At 35.5% G+C, this 18141-nt stretch overlaps 1 protein-coding gene across 1 annotated transcript; it reads right to left on the bottom strand.

Annotated features, from left to right (window-relative positions):
- Positions 1-6915: 6915 nt before the first annotated feature.
- LOC126738956 (uncharacterized) lies at positions 6916-15390 on the bottom strand. Its single transcript, XM_050444455.1, has 2 exons — positions 15203-15390; positions 6916-11233 (listed from the first exon to the last, which is right to left on the bottom strand). Exons 1-2 carry the CDS (start codon positions 15226-15228, stop codon positions 9049-9051), a joined length of 2211 nt encoding a protein of 736 aa, XP_050300412.1. The 5' UTR covers positions 15229-15390; the 3' UTR covers positions 6916-9048.
- Between the last annotated feature and the right edge of the window lie 2751 nt (positions 15391-18141).

The raw sequence follows: 18141 nt of genomic DNA, 5'->3' as shown, positions 1-18141 counted from the left end.
CTATTGGCTGTGGTAAGCCATCTAGAGTGTGACATTTTTCCGCTTTTAAAGCCCAATCATCTTTTAAAACTTCAGTAGAGATTCCTTGACACATCTCATATAAATACTTTGCATCGGTACTTATTGTTTCTAGATCAACTAATGGTAAAATTGTTTCAATTTTCTCAAACTGTACGACTGGTAAATTTTCACACGATTCAAGGGTCTTACCAATGGCTCCCGCAAATTCTTTGGGCCCAGTAGTTTTTCCGTCTAAATAGTTAATCAGGTGGCGCAGGGGCAATTCGTTAGTGTTTAATAAACAAATCATCCACTGCAATGGTCTTTTTAAATCCGATTCAAAAGCTCGAATCACTCCGTTTTTAAATCCGGTATTAACCACGGTTCCGTCCCAACCAATGGCCACAGGTTTATTTAAATCAATATTTTTTTGTAAAAAGTTGATTATCGATGCTTTAATTACTTTGGCATTCCCAGATGTTGGACTAACATGTCCAAAATATCTCGATCCTGGTTCAGAAACTAAAACATAATGTTCTTCAACAACTGTTTTTTGATAATACTTGTCTCCTGTTTTTTCTTGGATTAACGTCTTATCTCTGCGGCCGTCAAAATATATTGCCTATACCTCATAAGAATCATCGTCAAATTTTCTTTTCAGGTTTGTGCAACTCTTAATTCTAGCCCTCCTTATTTTACTACGATCTACAATTTTTGAAGAATCAGTCAATTAAACAAAACCAACGTCTTTCAGTATGGCACTTACTATTATTGCCGCTGATCGGTCAGAAACTCCTGTGCAATCGCAAGCTTCTGCCAATATTGGTAAATGGAGTCGCATTTGAGCAGAGGATGATGATTTGGTGATTTGACAACTCATCTGAGAGGCGGGTACCAAAGGAACGATTGCGTTAGAAGTTGACGGAAACTTTGAGGAGGTTTCGGCAGCCGAAGATATTGTTTTTGGACGTTTAGTTTTTTTTGGCTCACTTGAGAGTACAATAGGCACCTTTTAAACATACAGGGTAATTAAAATTCCAGAAATCGAACATTCGCTCCACACTATATTATCATTAAATTTTGGATGAAATTTACCTTTCCTAGATATAAGTATCCAAGAGAATTGGCTTGGCTATCAAACTCAATAAAATTTTCTGTCTCTCACGTTTTAATAATTGTTGGTCTCTGGATGTCTATATAGGTGTTACACAAAATCACATCCGAGTTTAGATATGCTTTCGGAACTAGACTTGTGGCTAAACTAATTATTAGTATTACTTCAACACTGTTCACATGCTACATTTGTTTGATTTCTATGGCAAGATCTGTATATTTAGTCTGTTTTTCCACTAGGAACAACTTCTAGGATAAATACCAGTTTATCCTATAATTTGTTATTATTTCGACAAGCAACGTCAATTAGAAATACTTTATTATCGATTTTATTGAATACTGCACGATAAGGCTGGTTATTTGTCATAATAAAATTACTCATAATAAGCCATTTTTAAACATCCTAAAATAATTATCAAAATATCATTGAGCAAACCTTATTTGTTTGCAAATTTCTAATGAAGAATATTGCAGATTTGGTTCTGTAGAAGTTAGACAGAAATAGTCTAGTACGAATACGTTGTGGCATTTATACCTTTCATTATAAATTTTCTATTATTATTTGTACCTACTAATGACTTGGCTCTAAATAGCTGGCATAAAACCCTGATGAAGATGCCTCTTCATCTACATGTGGTTGGTTGAATTGTATCAAGTTCTCTTTGAGACCATGGTTATCGTTCATGCGCATTAGAGAAAATTATAAATTCATGGCATTACCAGGTTCGAAGACCTATGACTTCGATTAGAAAAAAAAATAACTGAGTGAAGTTCAGATGAATGCGCCTTTTCGATGAATAATTATCTCAGTTTAGTAATCTGATTTGCATGCAAATTGTTGATATCAATCAATTCCCGTCCACTATCTTTACTTGACCATGTCATTTTAAGAGTTGGATGATGAATGTTGGACTAAGTGAGCATGGTGCATATTGTTCTTTAGATCTCCTTTAGTTTTTGTATAGCTTCATTTAGGAATTCAAAAAGAATATATCAGAACAGGGAGATCAGATATGCTATTTTATTATAATTACTTATATAATTATATACAAAGTGTGATTCTGATGATTTGATGAACTAGAAATACGTAGGGCTTGATTTATATTGAGAAGACTTTGAGATGCTTGGAACTAAGTCATGTTATTAATTAACAATTTAAATTTTACCTTAAATGCCTGCATATCCCAATCTTGTTGATTTGTGAATAATAATGATATTGTTCCGCCTTATTTTAATTTTTTCCAAGTAGTTTTGAAGGTATTTAAGGACCGGGTTAATGATAACGGCTTTAAAGGATAGTACTAATTTATATTTCTAAACTAGTTCTAGATATTTATTAAATTTTTTCTCTTTCTGTTGCAGATTATGGTCTCCAGAATAAGCAACATCTATGAGATATATCTTCTTGCGTACTTTGCCCACTCGCTATTATGTTCAATCTTCTTGTTCGTGAGTTTGAACTCTTCAATATTAAGTATGGCACTAGATAACCCTTGCCTAGTGCTTAGTCATACCTTGTTGAGGAGTTTCTGCATAATTGATTCCAAAACTAAGGGTGTCTATTTGGTCTTCTGAACCTACCCATCTGCAATTTGGCAGTAAATTAAACATCTGGTTTCTGAGTATTTTCTACTGCTAAATAGTTGTCCAGTTGCATAACAATAGCGTGTATTGCCGATTTCTTAGTTTCCTTGCTAAAATATGGCCCCCCCCCTTTTTTTTTTCTTTACACTGAATGTTTGATATTTAGCCAAAAACTCTATAGTTTTAAGGTTTCAGGTAGTCAGCACAGATATTCTTTAAGTTAAGCATGAAGCATACCATTGTAGGAAGTTATAACTGATTTTATTTCAACTAACTTTAATATCCATATTATTTATTAGCCCGCGGCATTCTTGATGTTTTTAATTGTATACCCTAAACCTATTTTTATCAAGAGGGGCTGCAAAATCATTTATTTTAGCCTTTTAGTCTAGGAATATTAATGAATTCCTTGATCAACTTGTATTGGAGTATGCTAGCACATCTTTAATGTTTCGTTCTCTATAACTGTTTGATCACTAGATTCTAAAGAATTTTAAAGTAGAGGGAATTGGTTATTATTAATAAATATGAGCATTTTATTCCTTACTATTTTTTTTAAACATTTCTTTTAATATTAAGGTTGTTTTCTTATCATCTTGTTTGTTTACTGGGTTAAATTCTAAATGTCACCCAATATTTATCGTGATTTGTTCGTTGGTTTAGTAGGATAGGGCAATTGCAATAAAAACTTTTAACCTTGAGTTTGCAGCATGGTTCTAAAAAATACTTAAGGCATGAGCCATTTTCTACCAAACCTCGTTTTCTAACTTCTGGTGAAAATAGTTATGCTCATATAGGTGCCGATATTTGGCATCCACTAGTGATTTGCTAAACAGTTTCCAAGGTTTGACACTCATATTTCTAACTGCTGCTTTTATAAACTAAGGGATAAAGGATGATATATTTTTGTTGACAGCTGGGTCTTAAATTGCTCCCATAAACATTTCTGCCTTAACGAATAGCTCTTCAAATATTAACCAGTAGCTTAACAGATTTTTGTTCACACGTTCCTAGCTGAGCTGGTTGAAGCTATTGAGCTCGCACTCTTTCAGAGGGAACGTTCATTTATACTATATCTTTAAGCTCCAAAAGTATCCAGCTGAAACAATGCCCAGTCCATTGCTAATGAGTAGGTAATGATAGCCAGCCTAGCTTACAGTTATATTCGGATGAAATGGCAGTCAGTCAGGGTGGCGTTTATCGTTTATACCTAATCAGACCAATAAGCTTTATATCATTTCATTTAAGAAACTGAAAAAAAATGCTAAACAGACACATTAGCTCTTAACTGATCATCATATTCTTCAAGATAAATGTTCTTTCACTGCATGAAGATTTACAGAGGCAGCGCTTGTCTGCAATCTGAACTTGTAAGCATTGGCTGCTTTCTGAATATAAAACATGCATTTGACAAGACATCATTTGAATCTATACAAGGTGTCCAGGAAGTACCGCACAGGATTGGAGGAGTAGATGGAAACAAAAATTCTTGAGCGAAAAGTCCTGAGCCATTTGTTGATCCGATTTACGCGTAATATAAAATATAAGCCAGTGGTAAAAATGAACGGATAGATAAGCCCAAAAAAATACAGGTTTGCGCAATAAAACACATGCGAAATTATAGAGGTATCCAATGGAATTTTGAACATTTCAAAAATTTGCAATAGAATTTTGATCATTCCAAGAAAGAAATACGAAAAATAAATCACTCATCAGTTTTGTTTAAGTCTTTTCTGATGTAACGTCGTAAGGATCAATAATTACACTATTGCGGACTATTGTGAGAAGAGCGTGTTCTTGCTGCCGTTATCTACAGGTATCTCTTACATGGTACAAACTCGCAGAAACTCAAACGGTGCCTGAGAATCTTGCATTCAACCATTAACAACATCATTCGTGCTGAAAAACTCCATCTTTACCATAAAAGGAAAGTTCAGAAATTGATGAATATCACTTACGGGTCGCATTTTGCAGGCACATTTTGCAGTTGATGAAGAAAAGCTAATTTTCTTAAGCCATGTTCTATGACTGATGAACTACTCTTTACTCGTGAAGAGTGTTTTAACACACTTAATGAGAATAAGTATGCTTTGGAGAATACTTACGCTACGGTTAATAAAAACTTCCAGAAAAAGTGAAAAGTCAATATGTGGGGCGAGATCGTAGGTGGATCTTACCAAAAAAATTGAACGTCAGTTAAAACTATTATCCCGTTTAATTTTTTCCTAATTATTATTTATAATGATAGAGCAATTGCTATCTAATTTTTTTGCAAGAAGTCCTTCCCGGTTTGCTGCAAGAACTCCCCAGACAAGATCGGCCCGAATAGTATCAGCACGACGGCGCTCCCTTTCATTACGGTCAGGTAAGAATGTATCTGAACCACCAGTAACTACGTAAAAGATTTGGCAGAATAGGCTTTGCTCTGGACTCCAAGATCTCCAGGTCTAACTTCTCTAGACTTCTACTTATGGAGTCATTGCAAACAAGCCGTGTACTTCGACGAACTCTGAGCATGTAAGTTGGACAAATTCATGCAGACTCAATATACAAAATGGTACGCTAGATCTACACCAGAGTAGTAATATACAACGCCTATGAAGCAGCATCTATGGAGAACGACCGTAATCGTAAGATTCATAGGAATCTGATCTGGTAGACAGATGTATCAAAGGTTGAGGAATGCTGCATTTAAAAAAAAACGAAATTATTGACATTTTCTAGTTAAATAATTAATGACCTTATAATATTGGGAATAATTTTTACAGTGATTTAGAATAGTTAAATTCTTTGCCACATACTTCAGGTAATTGACTTAATTTTAATCTGTTAGCACAAAAGTGACTGTTTCAGGGAACTGTAACTAGACCAGCAAAGAATATAAAGCTCAACAATATGGAATTCAATAATGGATTCTTGAAGCTCTTCTTCAGACACTTTTATCTGCAACGTTAAACTTTCCCTATAAATAAATTCTTTCAAATTTCAAATGCTGGAAGCATATAATTTTGCCAATCAGATAATAATTCTCAATGTCTAACCAAGGATTAATAAAATAATACAAGATGGGGCTATATAGAATAACAAAAATAGCGAAATTATTTATTTTGTTTAATTATTTACTTACAAATAATAAAAAAGTGTCATCCTTTTGATTTCATCCTAAATTAAATTTAATTTGCGATATTTATTATTTGGGCTTCAAATTTAAATTCAAAATTATTAATTATTTCCTAAAAAGGTTTTGCCCTAGTTGAGAAAATACACATTGGCTAAACTGTTGACTCAGAACAGTAGTGTCATCAGCAAATAAGGTAATTTAACCACTTTTATGTTAAACAAAAATTAACTTTTGTGTATGTAATATATATTAAATATAATAGCTATATAAAAATTTAACGAAAAAAACATATCCCGAGGATCCAAAACGCTTCACAATAATGCTTCTATATAAATCGCAATGGGAAGTTATTAAATGTGTACAAAACGAGCTTGTTAGTGACCAGCAGCTGCGCGCAAGATAATAATAGAAACTCGTTTCCAGTTTGTGTTTGCCTCGCGCTGACCAGTGTCCAGTAGTCCGCTTTTTAAAAATCCTGTTTTGACCCTTTTCGCTTCTCAAAAGGGAATAAAAAAACACGTGTTTGGCCGGTTTTCGGCTATACAGAGGGAAATTAAAAATTAAAAAATATATTATTCCACTGGTTGAAAAAAGAGTTAAGTGCGTTGCAGTCTAATTTAAATAATAAAACTGGAACTGACCAGAAAAAACTAAAAAAAAAGTCGAAGAGTTCTTTGTTGCCTTCTCGCAGTAGGTTAGCTGTGAACACGATAACAAAATGATGTTATCTGTTTGCTACTGAGTAAACTAGATAAGAAAAATATAATTTTTGGACGATGCAGATAGTAATAGTGCATTAAATATGGCATATTGTCACACCGGGGGGTTGGCCCGGTCTAGGACAAGGCCGTGTGACGGTTACATACATTGTATGTAACTGGGACCTTAAGGTACGCTTTAGCATTGAAACAAAATATAGTTTACTAAATACCTTGTATTGACAGCAAAATATAATTATAACGATTTAAGTAGAGTTACCCAAATAAAAGAGCTAATTTGACAAGAGATAAACTAAGATCGACATAACAGGATTAATAATTTAAGTACATGGGAATATGTAGCGAATTCTATAATTAAAGTCAAAGTAATGTTACGTAACTTAATAAAGTGACAATAATTGTGATCTTCTTCGATATGATAAAATGTTGTACTTACATTATTATTATTCTTGGAGCAAACATTTCACAAAGCTTTTCCACACTGCTTTCGGTTACCTCTTCTTGCCCGAGACCCGGTCGTAACTCTGCCAAATTTCGTTCGTCGTACCCTAGTGTTAATTTTCTTTGTCAGCAGAATTTCCAGTTTTTTCCAAACCATCGTTCTGTCGACAAAGTACTTTTGCAATCTTTTTACGATGGAAATGACTTGGTTATTTCATCATGCAATCAGGAAATTGTTACTTACACAATTTGTGGGTAAATGACCTGGTATACCGAACGAATATTTTTAAGTGATTTTTATATTAATAAAATAAAATTTAAAATGTTTTTTAATGAATTATCTTCGTTTGACATATCCCCCGGGCATAGAAAAGCTGGCCTCCAGCTTTATTGTTAACAATCGAAATCATGATCGAAGAAGACCCAGAGGAAAAAAAAATTTACAATTAGTAAGATCAGAACAACGATGTACCTAAATAACGTATAATTAATTAGAGCTGAACCCTTATTATTCATTAAATTTTAACTACAATTAAAGTAACTATCGCTTTTGATGTCCACATTTTTTAATACTACGTAGTCTCCGAACACAAAATGTCTTCAGCATCCGGGTCCGGTCGCCGGGTAAGGTGGCGACGTTCATAGCGTTGTCGCCTGCCCCTCGTCTGGGACGCCTACAGGTTTGACGCCTCCATGTGTCGTCCTAGGACACCTTCACCCATGTATGTCTGACTCCTCTTCTGGAACGCCTACGGGTTTGACGCCTCCATTCGTCCGTTGGCAACCCTTGCGACATCACATGACACCCCCTTGTATGCCTGACTTCTCCCTTGTTTTGTACCAGTCCTTCAACGCCGTCGGTTTCCTGGAACCTGTAGACAGAGACTCCTTCATTGCAACTGCTGTGGCGTGACAAAACTTTTGGTTTTTGTTTTGTCCCTTCTTGACCATTTCCAGTGAGCTATCCCATAAGCTTACTGTGTTTTATGGATGGCCCCTGCCGTATCTTCAGCTGAATCCATGATTCGTAATGTTGGCATCCCCTACTGGAGATCATAGGTTGAACACTTCAACCCGCTGCTGGTAGCGTCGTGAGTTCGGGCAAGTTTGGACTTTGACCATTGGCGCAGTGGTAACTTAGCTTGTCCTGGGATGGCCATGGCTCTGGCATCACCCTGTCTGCGATTGGGATGGTCAGGACTGACAACAAGGCAGTGCGCGGATGTGGGGTGTTCCTGTTTGGCTCTGGTTCTGGTTCCATCGGCTACTTCCTGTGGTTCTGGTAGGAGCGTACCCTTATTTTCTGTTCAGGTCGAATTTGTACGTGTGGCATCTCATGGTATGTTTATATGTAAAGAAAGAACAAAGTGTAAGTATGTGCTATTATATGGTGCTTAATGGTTTTATATTTAATCATTTTGATTTCATGTTAAATCTTTATATCATATCTTGAGAAATTGTTGATTTCCTCGCAGTTTTTGTATTATATATTTTAGGATAATTTGACTCATAATCAAATTTTATTAATTTTCCTTTGTCTCAGATCTTTTGAAGTTTCTTGTATTTCGAGTTTAGATAACAAAGTGTTTTATTTATAGAAAACCCAAAAAAAATATATTTTTTATTTATTAATTGTTTATCCCCTCTCTTCTAAATAACTTTTATTTATGTATGTCTTTTTAACTTTTATAGATTATTAATTAGACCCTTTCTTTTACATTATTTTTAATAATATGTTTTCTTTTTAGCTTCTACTTAAATATTTATGTGCCTTAGGCTCGCTGTCCCTCGCCTACCGGCGATATATTTATAATATTTCCCCATTATCATCTCATTTCAATATATTATTATTTCAATAAATTTCATTTCGAATATGTATATACGCGCGTATTATCAAAATTATTTATACGTTTTCTGATGTGATTTGCAAATTACTATGATATTTATCCTTAAATTGTTTAGATTGTCATGACTACAATTAAGGCTTAAATAACATGGTGAAATGTATCATCTTCAGAGGGGCCCCAGTATATACTAACTATATGCGAGCTTGCGTAAAATAATAAGTAATTATTCTATTTCGATGCGTTCTATACTAGCATCTACTTTTTTACCAGGGGACAGTGATAAAAGGCTAGCACTATTTTTTATATCTAGCCGGAACCTTGACATGGCGTTTGGTTCGACGCTCGGTTCGGGGTCATTGTCTGGGTCGGGGATTGGGTATAATATTGTTTCGTCAAATGTTTTTGCATTTCTAATGGACATGGGATTTTGGGTTGTAGTTAAATTTTTTGGTTTGTTTTTGAAGTATCTGAGCGTTATATATAAAATATAAGTAAATAAGAATAGAAGGAAAAGTAAACATGAAGTGTAAATTATTATATAGAGAGCCTCGTGATTAACACTTGTTGAGGGGCTTTTTTCATGACAGTCTATTTCTCCACGTATTTGTGGAACTGCCGCTACTATTGCTATTCTATTTTGTTTAATTAGGATGTACGCTACCAAGATTGAAATGGTTATGTTCCAAATTAGAAAAAATGAGTCCCCGTGAAAGCTATGTGTATCACCATAAGTGATTACATTTGGATAGTTTTTCTCTACTGATTTTAGAATATTTTTTAAGGTGTTATCGCTGGATGTGAGGTTAAGATGGGGTATCTCTAGTGTCCAATTTGTATTTAGGCATTCGGAAATGTTTTTGTAGAGTGGTGGGGTACTAATAATGTTGGGATTGAGGATATAGGAATTTAGATTTGACCAGGTTGCAGGTATTATGTGGGTTACTATTGCATTGGTAGTGATGTTTTCTGGACAAGGGAAATTTTCAGGTATAATAACTGCATTGCCTACGCTGAGGTGGCATTTGCATGGGAGGAAAATTTTGATAGAGCCTTGGCGTGCTAATGTCGTGTCTAATTTCTGAGGCTTATTTTTATCACAAGAGATGGTCATGTCCTGTTTCGGGTGGGTAATGACATAAGTTTCGTCTTTAATTTCGGATATTGTCATCGATGTTGCTGAGTGGCAGTCAATTGGGCAGTATTGGCTTAGTTCTTTTACTGTTGCCCCTTGATATAGGATTTTCGCACATTCAGGCCCTTGTAGGATGTCTGCTGAGAATCTAGGTAAATAGCATAATTTATTTTGGTATGGCTTACATTCATGTAGGCCTGTCCCCGATATTTGTCTTAAGTCGCCCTCGTTATTTCCGTTTTTGGACACTGCAATGTATAGCGGTTGGTGGCGTATAATACAGGTCTGGTTATACCAAGCAAAGGGTGTGGTTATTAACTCTAGTAGTTGCCAATTTCTGTTTTTCTTAATTATTGGAATTTTTATGTGAACATATATACTTGATTTTGTAAAGGAACAGTCACATATGGGCATTTCGAAGTATGCTGCTAGTTCAGATGTAGGGATGGCCAGTCCTTGTTCTGAATTTGCGATTTTTGACTCGAAATCCTCCAGATCCTTTTTTAGGACTTGCGGGTTGACAATTTCCGCCGGTATTTTATGGTGTCTACATGAATTTACGATAGCTTGTCTCCTGAGAGTCCTCACTAGTAATACCATCCTTTTTAGGTTTAGATATCCGTTATAGAGGTTTGTCATTATTAGTAATTCCTGTTCGTTTGTCGTGTTTGCCACCTTATTTTCCAGTTGTTTAGTGAACCTCTCTATGCTCTTTATCCTTAGCTCCGTGTCCGAGAACGTTGCTGCGACTAATTTCTCATAGTCTTGAAAGTGTTTGGAGTTTTCGCTCATTTGTTTTACGGTATCGGACAGTCCTTGTGACATTGTGTCTAGCCTTTTCCTGATCTCGTCATCTGAGTTTTCGACCATATTTAGTTTTTGCAATGTTGCCACTCCGCAACACCATGATAATCCTGAGCCTATAAAGTCTAGAGACCTCTTCTCTCTCTTAGATGGTTCGTTGTTTCTTAGTGGTGCTATGCCCCAGTGTTCGTTAAGTAAAGTTAATTCTTTGAAGAATGCTTTATTTAGTCCATTTATACTATTTATTACGAAGCATTCGTTCGTTTGCAATTGGCTGCATTTGAGATTTCCTACATCCATCGTGTGGTCATCGGTATCCTCGGTCCATTCCGTTTCATATGTCAATGGTACTGTAGCTTCATAGATTCTTGTCGCTGGGAGTGGTTTCCAATAAGCTCCCGCGCTTACCTCAACTCTGTAATCTTGTTCTTCCTTCATGTTCTGCGCCTGATTTAGCACCATAGTGATTAACCTAATAATAGCATTAAAATATATATATTTTTTTTTTTTTTTTAAATAGTGTTCTTTATATATCCTACCATTCTAAGGGATTTATAAAGTAATTTATTATAGCCTATGTCGTCCGTATTATCTCAAATTAACTTGTAAGGTATTCTGCGTTACATTACATTTTGTACTCTATGTATATTTGTTTCTTTACGTATCTAAACTAATCAATATTTATCTACTTATTTAAAGTTAATTTAATATACCTATTGATTACTTTGAGTTTATTATACTTAGTATATATTTACGTTTATATATATACGTATTTAATTTCTTTATTTAATTTAAAATATGAATGTTATTCCCTTTGTCTATGAATTAACCTATATATTAGTTATATGTAATAAACTTAGGAGTGAGTCAATATGGACCAGGTGTCCCACTCACATCAAACCTAATCTAACCGTATGTACCAATACTATAATATTCATGCATATAATGAAATAATATTTCCCAAGCTATGAGCTTATCGTATTACATGAACTTTTCATCTATTTATATCTATATATCCGTTATATATACCCCTTATACTTATTATATTAAACATTTAGCGTTTTTTGCTTTTATAACTATATATTGCTACGAATTAAAAATAAGCTATGCCGTCAGGAATTTCAGTGTGTAGGGTTTCGCTTTGTACACCTTAAGTTACTAAAAACTCTCGAAAACGCTCTAGCTGAGACAAAAAATCCAGCTACTCCGAAATTCATAACCCCACCCTTTTTCGATCCAAGCTTAGACTCGCCAATAATATTTTTATCAAAATACGAAAAAACCGCGTTAAATAATGGTTGGAATGACGCATATAAAATATCATATTTAGGTAATTTCTTAGAATCACCGGCAAATTTTTGGTATAGGGACTATTCAAGTAACGAAAGAAATAAACCCAAAACCTGGGAAGAAATTAAAGAGGACTTTATAAGGGAGTACAGTGGGGACCAACCACTAAGAAAAATAAAGTTCAGACTAAATACAAGAAAACAAGCGGACAACGAAGACATTAAAAAATATTATTATGATATAGTTTCGTTATGCCATGAAGTTGATCCAAAAATGACATTCGAAACCTTCAGGGATCATTTTGAAAAAGGCCTGCACCCATCGTACTATGAAACGTACTACCTAATGAGTTCAAACGAGTTAGACCACCAACAGCTCAAAACACTAGTCCTAAAACTAAGTGAAATAAGAGAAAGAGCTTTGGTTAACCAAATGACATCACAAACGTCATTATTAAGCATAAGCGGAGAAAGGTCAGGAAGTACCAATACTAAACCACTAGAAGGAACAAGCTACGAAAACAAAAATCAAGGGCGCTCTAGGCAAAGGGGAAGGCCAAACTACTATACAAACCAACACTATAATTGGAATAGCACACGGTATAATGAAAACCAAAACATAGCAATTAGACCTTATTATAATGGAAACCAGAATACAGGAAATAAGTTTTATTACAATGGAAACCAAAACGTAGGGAATAGGCCCTATTACAGAGGAAACCCAGCTTCATCATATAGAGGGTCAAGAGGGCCAAGAGGCAACACTACACAATATAGGGGGAATCATAACCAAAATTTTAATGCAAGAAATACAAGGTACAGGGAAAGAGACAACAGCCTGCCAAGGTCACCATATAGATCAAGACAAGGCAACGGTCTCCCAAACACAAGAAGCAGAGATGGCAGACCACGCTGTACTACATGCAATCGCATTGGGCACTACTCATGCGAAAACGAAAACAGGAATGTCAGATTTTCAAGGGAGTCGTCCCCAAACGAAACCGGACGACTCCACTAGAAAGGGCCGAAGGAGTCGTCCTATACTCAGGGGCCAAAGCGCACCAAATTTTAAGTGTTAGAGGTTTAATTAATAAGGTAAACAAAATAGATATAATTTTAGATACAGGATCGAGTCAATGTGTAGTAAACAGTACCTTAGCAAGGGAAATCGAGCCCTTAGATTACGAAAAAAATTTAATTGCAGCAGGCGGACAAAAAATCAGAACGCTAGGTACTTCAAGAGTCGATATTACGATAGGAGAGCTGGCTGGACACGTAATGGCATTAGTGGTAGACAACCTCTCAAAGCCTTTAATACTGGGCACTGATTTCCTATCAAAAACACAAGCTAACATAGACTACGGTAGGGAAACAGTCACCCTAAGAAAGGGAAACATCGAGACGACAGTTAAATTCCAACATGCGAGGTGTCAGGCAGAAACGGAAGCGACGATAGAACTCGAATTGCCACTGTGTTCATTAACGAAAAAATTAGCAACAACCAGCTATAAAATAAGCGCCAAAGAAGACTACACCTTAAGACCAAATATCGAGACTCAAGTACAATTAACAACAAACTATAACACCCCGGAAGAAATATTGGGTATGGATTTTACACAAAATGACGCATTTTTAATCCCAAGAGGGATGATTTGTATTTCAACACCGCATTTTGTCGAAAACAGCTTGGTAATGAATGTCGTAACAAGGCAAGCCCACCCAATAAAAATACTTAAAGGTATGACACTGGGGTATATAGAAAAACCTTGTATGTACAACCTGGTAGACTCCTCAATGCTCTACATAGAGACAGACGAAAGGGAAGAAGAGCAAGTGACATTGGCCGACCACAAAATCAGCCATATTCGAGACACCCATATAAAAGCACAGCTTAAGGAACTCCTCGAAGAATTTGAGGACGTATTTTCTAAATCTCCAAAGTATATGGGACAAACGGACTTGGTAGAACACGACATAGACATAGGGGATTCACAGCCGATAAAGCAAAAGGCATATAGGGTCTCCCAAAAAGAGAGAGAGATTATAGACCAACAAATTAAAGAAATGGCAAAACATAACGTGATTCGCCCTAGTCAGTCAGCATGGTCAAGCCCTGTAGTTCTCGTAAAGAAAAAATCCGGAGAAACAAGATTTTGTGTAGACTACAGAAAATTAAATGAATGCACACAAAAAGTTAATTGGCCAATACCAAATATAGACGACATCATGACTTACTTAGGAAAAGCCAAACATTTTACTACCCTTGACATGTTCTCAGGATTCTGGCAGGTCAAAATCACAGAAAAAGCAAAACAATATACAGCATTTCAGGCACAAGGCCACGGTCTTTGGGAATTTAATTACATGAGTTTTGGATTATGTAACGCACCGACCACGTTCCAAAAACTAGCAGACAAAGTATTCGAGGACCTAAAATGGAAAGAAATACTAGTATATATAGATGACATCATAATATTTTCTGAAACCCTAGAAGAACACCTTAAAAAACTAAGAAAAGTATTTATGCGACTTAGGCAGGCCGGACTTACGCTAAAACCCAGCAAATGTGAGTACCTAAAAGAAAAGATTAATATTCTAGGATACACAGTTTCTAGCGAGGGCATTCAACCAGACGAAAATAAAGTAGTAACAATAAAAAAGTTCCCAACCCCCCGGTGTGACATATGGTGGAGGCGCCGGGTGGTTGGCCCGGTCTAGGACAAGGCCGTGTGACAGTTACATACAATGTATGTAACCGTCACACGGCCTTGTCCTAGACCGGGCCAACTACCCGGCGCCTCCACCATATGTCACACCGGGGGGTTGGCCCGGTCTAGGACAAGGCCGTGTGACGGTTACATACATTGTATGTAACTGGGACCTTAAGGTACGCTTTAGCATTGAAACAAAATATAGTTTACTAAATACCTTGTATTGACAGCAAAATATAATTATAACGATTTAAGTAGAGTTACCCAAATAAAAGAGCTAATTTGACAAGAGATAAACTAAGATCGACATAACAGGATTAATAATTTAAGTACATGGGAATATGTAGCGAATTCTATAATTAAAGTGAAAGTAATGTTACGTAACTTAATAAAGTGACAATAATTGTGATCTTCTTCGATATGATAAAATGTTGTACTTACATTATTATTATTCTTGGAGCAAACATTTCACAAAGCTTTTCCACACTGCTTTCGGTTACCTCTTCTTGCCCGAGACCCGGTCGTAACTCTGCCAAATTTCGTTCGTCGTACCCTAGTGTTAATTTTCTTTGTCAGCAGAATTTCCAGTTTTTTCCAAACCATCGTTCTGTCGACAAAGTACTTTTGCAATCTTTTTACGATGGAAATGACTTGGTTATTTCATCATACAATCAGGAAATTGTTACTTACACAATTTGTGGGTAAATGACCTGGTATACCGAACGAATATTTTTAAGTGATTTTTATATTAATAAAATAAAATTTAAAATGTTTTTTAATGAATTATCTTCGTTTGACAATATGGAATAAAAGACTGAAAAAATTTATTTTGTAATTAAAAATAAGGATTCTCGTTTCTGGTCGTATCCTACATGAAAAAAATTTAATTTTCGGTCGATTCGGACTGTAATGGAGAAATATAAATGGCATATAGGAAAAAACTATAAAACTTCAATTTTTGCTTTATTTCAATTAAAGGTATTACAAAGAATACATATATAAAAAGTGTGTAAAAGTGACTTTCATCAATAGTAGTTGTAGTACCCGATTTTTTCCAAGTTAAACTCATAATTAACTGATATTTAAGTAATAAAAGACAGATTTTATACATATTTATGTTCTAATTAAAATGTCCTTCTAAGAATTGAAACATGTCTTCAACATCCGGAAAAAAAAACGAACACACTAATTTGCTTCGAGCATCAAAGAAAGTGACTTACTCTGAGCTTAAGTGGCTTAAATGTTTTTTTTCTCCCAGGCTGATGAGTTTGAATACCTCCATTTTTTTTTCCGGGAAGTTCAATCTGACATCATTGGAAATTACATTATAAAAGTAATCAAGAGAAGGTGCTGAAAATAATTTTTTTGAAGTTCGAAATCTGGCCACTAGAAGGCGCATTTAACAAGTTAGTAATTCAATTTTAATTTTCTCCGGAAAATGTCAGCTTAAGGCGCAATTCACACAGAACTGGCGTATGGGGATGGCGTGGGACTGGCGTGGTAGACGCATGTGCCACTTGCATGTTCGCTTATGGGGCAATACAGATAGAAATGGTGGGGCACAGGCGTGATAAGTCAGTCCACCGCCACGTCACTTCGATGCCACGAGTGGCCTACACTAGTGGTAAATGCCATATACCAAACAACGGTTTATATTTCTTCTTTATGTCTATTTGGTAAAATGCGGGATGATTATTTATTTAATACGAGTTCTGTGAAGACGTGCAATAGTATGCAGTTTTATACGACTATAAAAGGTCGGATTACTGCAATAGAAGTGCACAAGATCAAGCATGGGAAAAAATATCAAATAAATTCAGTAAAAATAGTAAGTGTGTACGTGTTTATTAACAAAAGATGTTTAAACTCGTATTTACATTGGAAATTATACTTTTGTTTTAGTAACCGAGTGTAAAGACCGCTGGAAAAACATACGAGGAAGCTACTCAAAATATAAAGTCAAATTAAAAACAAAATTAGGACAATGAACAAAACGAGTCAAAGAATAATATTTGGCCCACATCTCTCCTTTTTGGATTTTTTCTTGAAGTCTTGTAAGAGCAAAGGCAACGTGGATCAAGAGTCTGCCGACGCATCATCGAGCCACCACGCAGCTGAAACGGGGTCACAATCTAATGATTCTAAAGACAACTCCAATGCTCATGTACTCTCACCTTATAACATTCTATCCAGTCGTTCCTCTCGGTCACCTGTACCATCTTCTAGTACGTCTATCGATGATCAACTGATAGCAATGAGAGCACCTAAAACACTACTACAGAAAGAAGATGATTTTAGAAAAAAAAAGAAGTTAGCAGCCTCAACCGCTATTAATGAGCTCAACCAGTAAGCTTACCAGTACTTTGAAAAAAAGAAACAATTGCTGGAGATCCAAAACAGCACGAAAACGAATGCCACAATCGTTCCTCCTGACCCAGACATGGCGTTTTTAAGTCCATAAATTCTGTTCAGAAGCGGCGTTTCAAAATTGGAATTTTGAATTTAGCCGAGCAAATACTATCCTTAACCATTCCTGAAGCCTCTACTATCCTAATGGATAGTTCTCAATTTTGGACTGAAGATTCGGTAAATAGAAATCTAGAATCAGTACCGCACAGGAACACGGATGAATTTCATTTGAATAAATTTATACAATACAATAATTAATATTAGGGTAGCAATATCGTTATTTTTTTTGTTTTAGATTAAACAGAAATAAATTCACTTAAATATATTTTCTTCAACTAACCTCAGCGTTATTAAGAACCTTTCCTCTGAAGTGACAAGTTCTCTTCTACTTGTAGGTTTCTTCTCAATATTAACACTTACTAAACCCTTACTAGTATTTTATAAAAACATTGGATAGAAACTTTGAAAACATTCAGGGTACATATTGAGCTCCCGCATAACATTAAACGAACCACCAGTTTTTTCTTTATCTAACCACAAGGGATGTATTCAGTAACTCCTTTGCTTTTGAATGTTAGCTAAATTTACAAGGTTCAACATATCTTGGTCATCTTCGTCATCCGAAAACATCGTAGCTTTACTACACACTTTACTACGAACCAAATAAATGACAATAATCACATTGAATCCCTTTCTATGTGAATTGTGCGCGCCACGTCCGCTCCATTCCAGCTCCATGCCAGTCCCACGCCACCGCCATACGACCGTTCTGTATGAATTGCGCCTTAGGTACCTTTTTCACAAAAGCTTAAATGGCACAATATAATTTTTCATAGTAAAATCAAAAAGTAGAATAGATTTTCTAGAAAAAAAAACTGAAAACCGCAGTAGGATATCTTTTTTACGGGTGTGTCACTTGGCATTAATAATTATTGGGTTTCTTTTTCTTATTTGGCACCTCCTTTCGCAGT

This window comes from Anthonomus grandis, chromosome 7, assembly GCF_022605725.1.
Source record: "Anthonomus grandis grandis chromosome 7, icAntGran1.3, whole genome shotgun sequence".
NCBI lineage: Eukaryota > Metazoa > Arthropoda > Insecta > Coleoptera > Curculionidae > Anthonomus > Anthonomus grandis.
The sequence above is the reverse complement of the archived record's forward strand: the minus strand, read 5'-3'. Positions and strand labels throughout refer to the sequence as shown.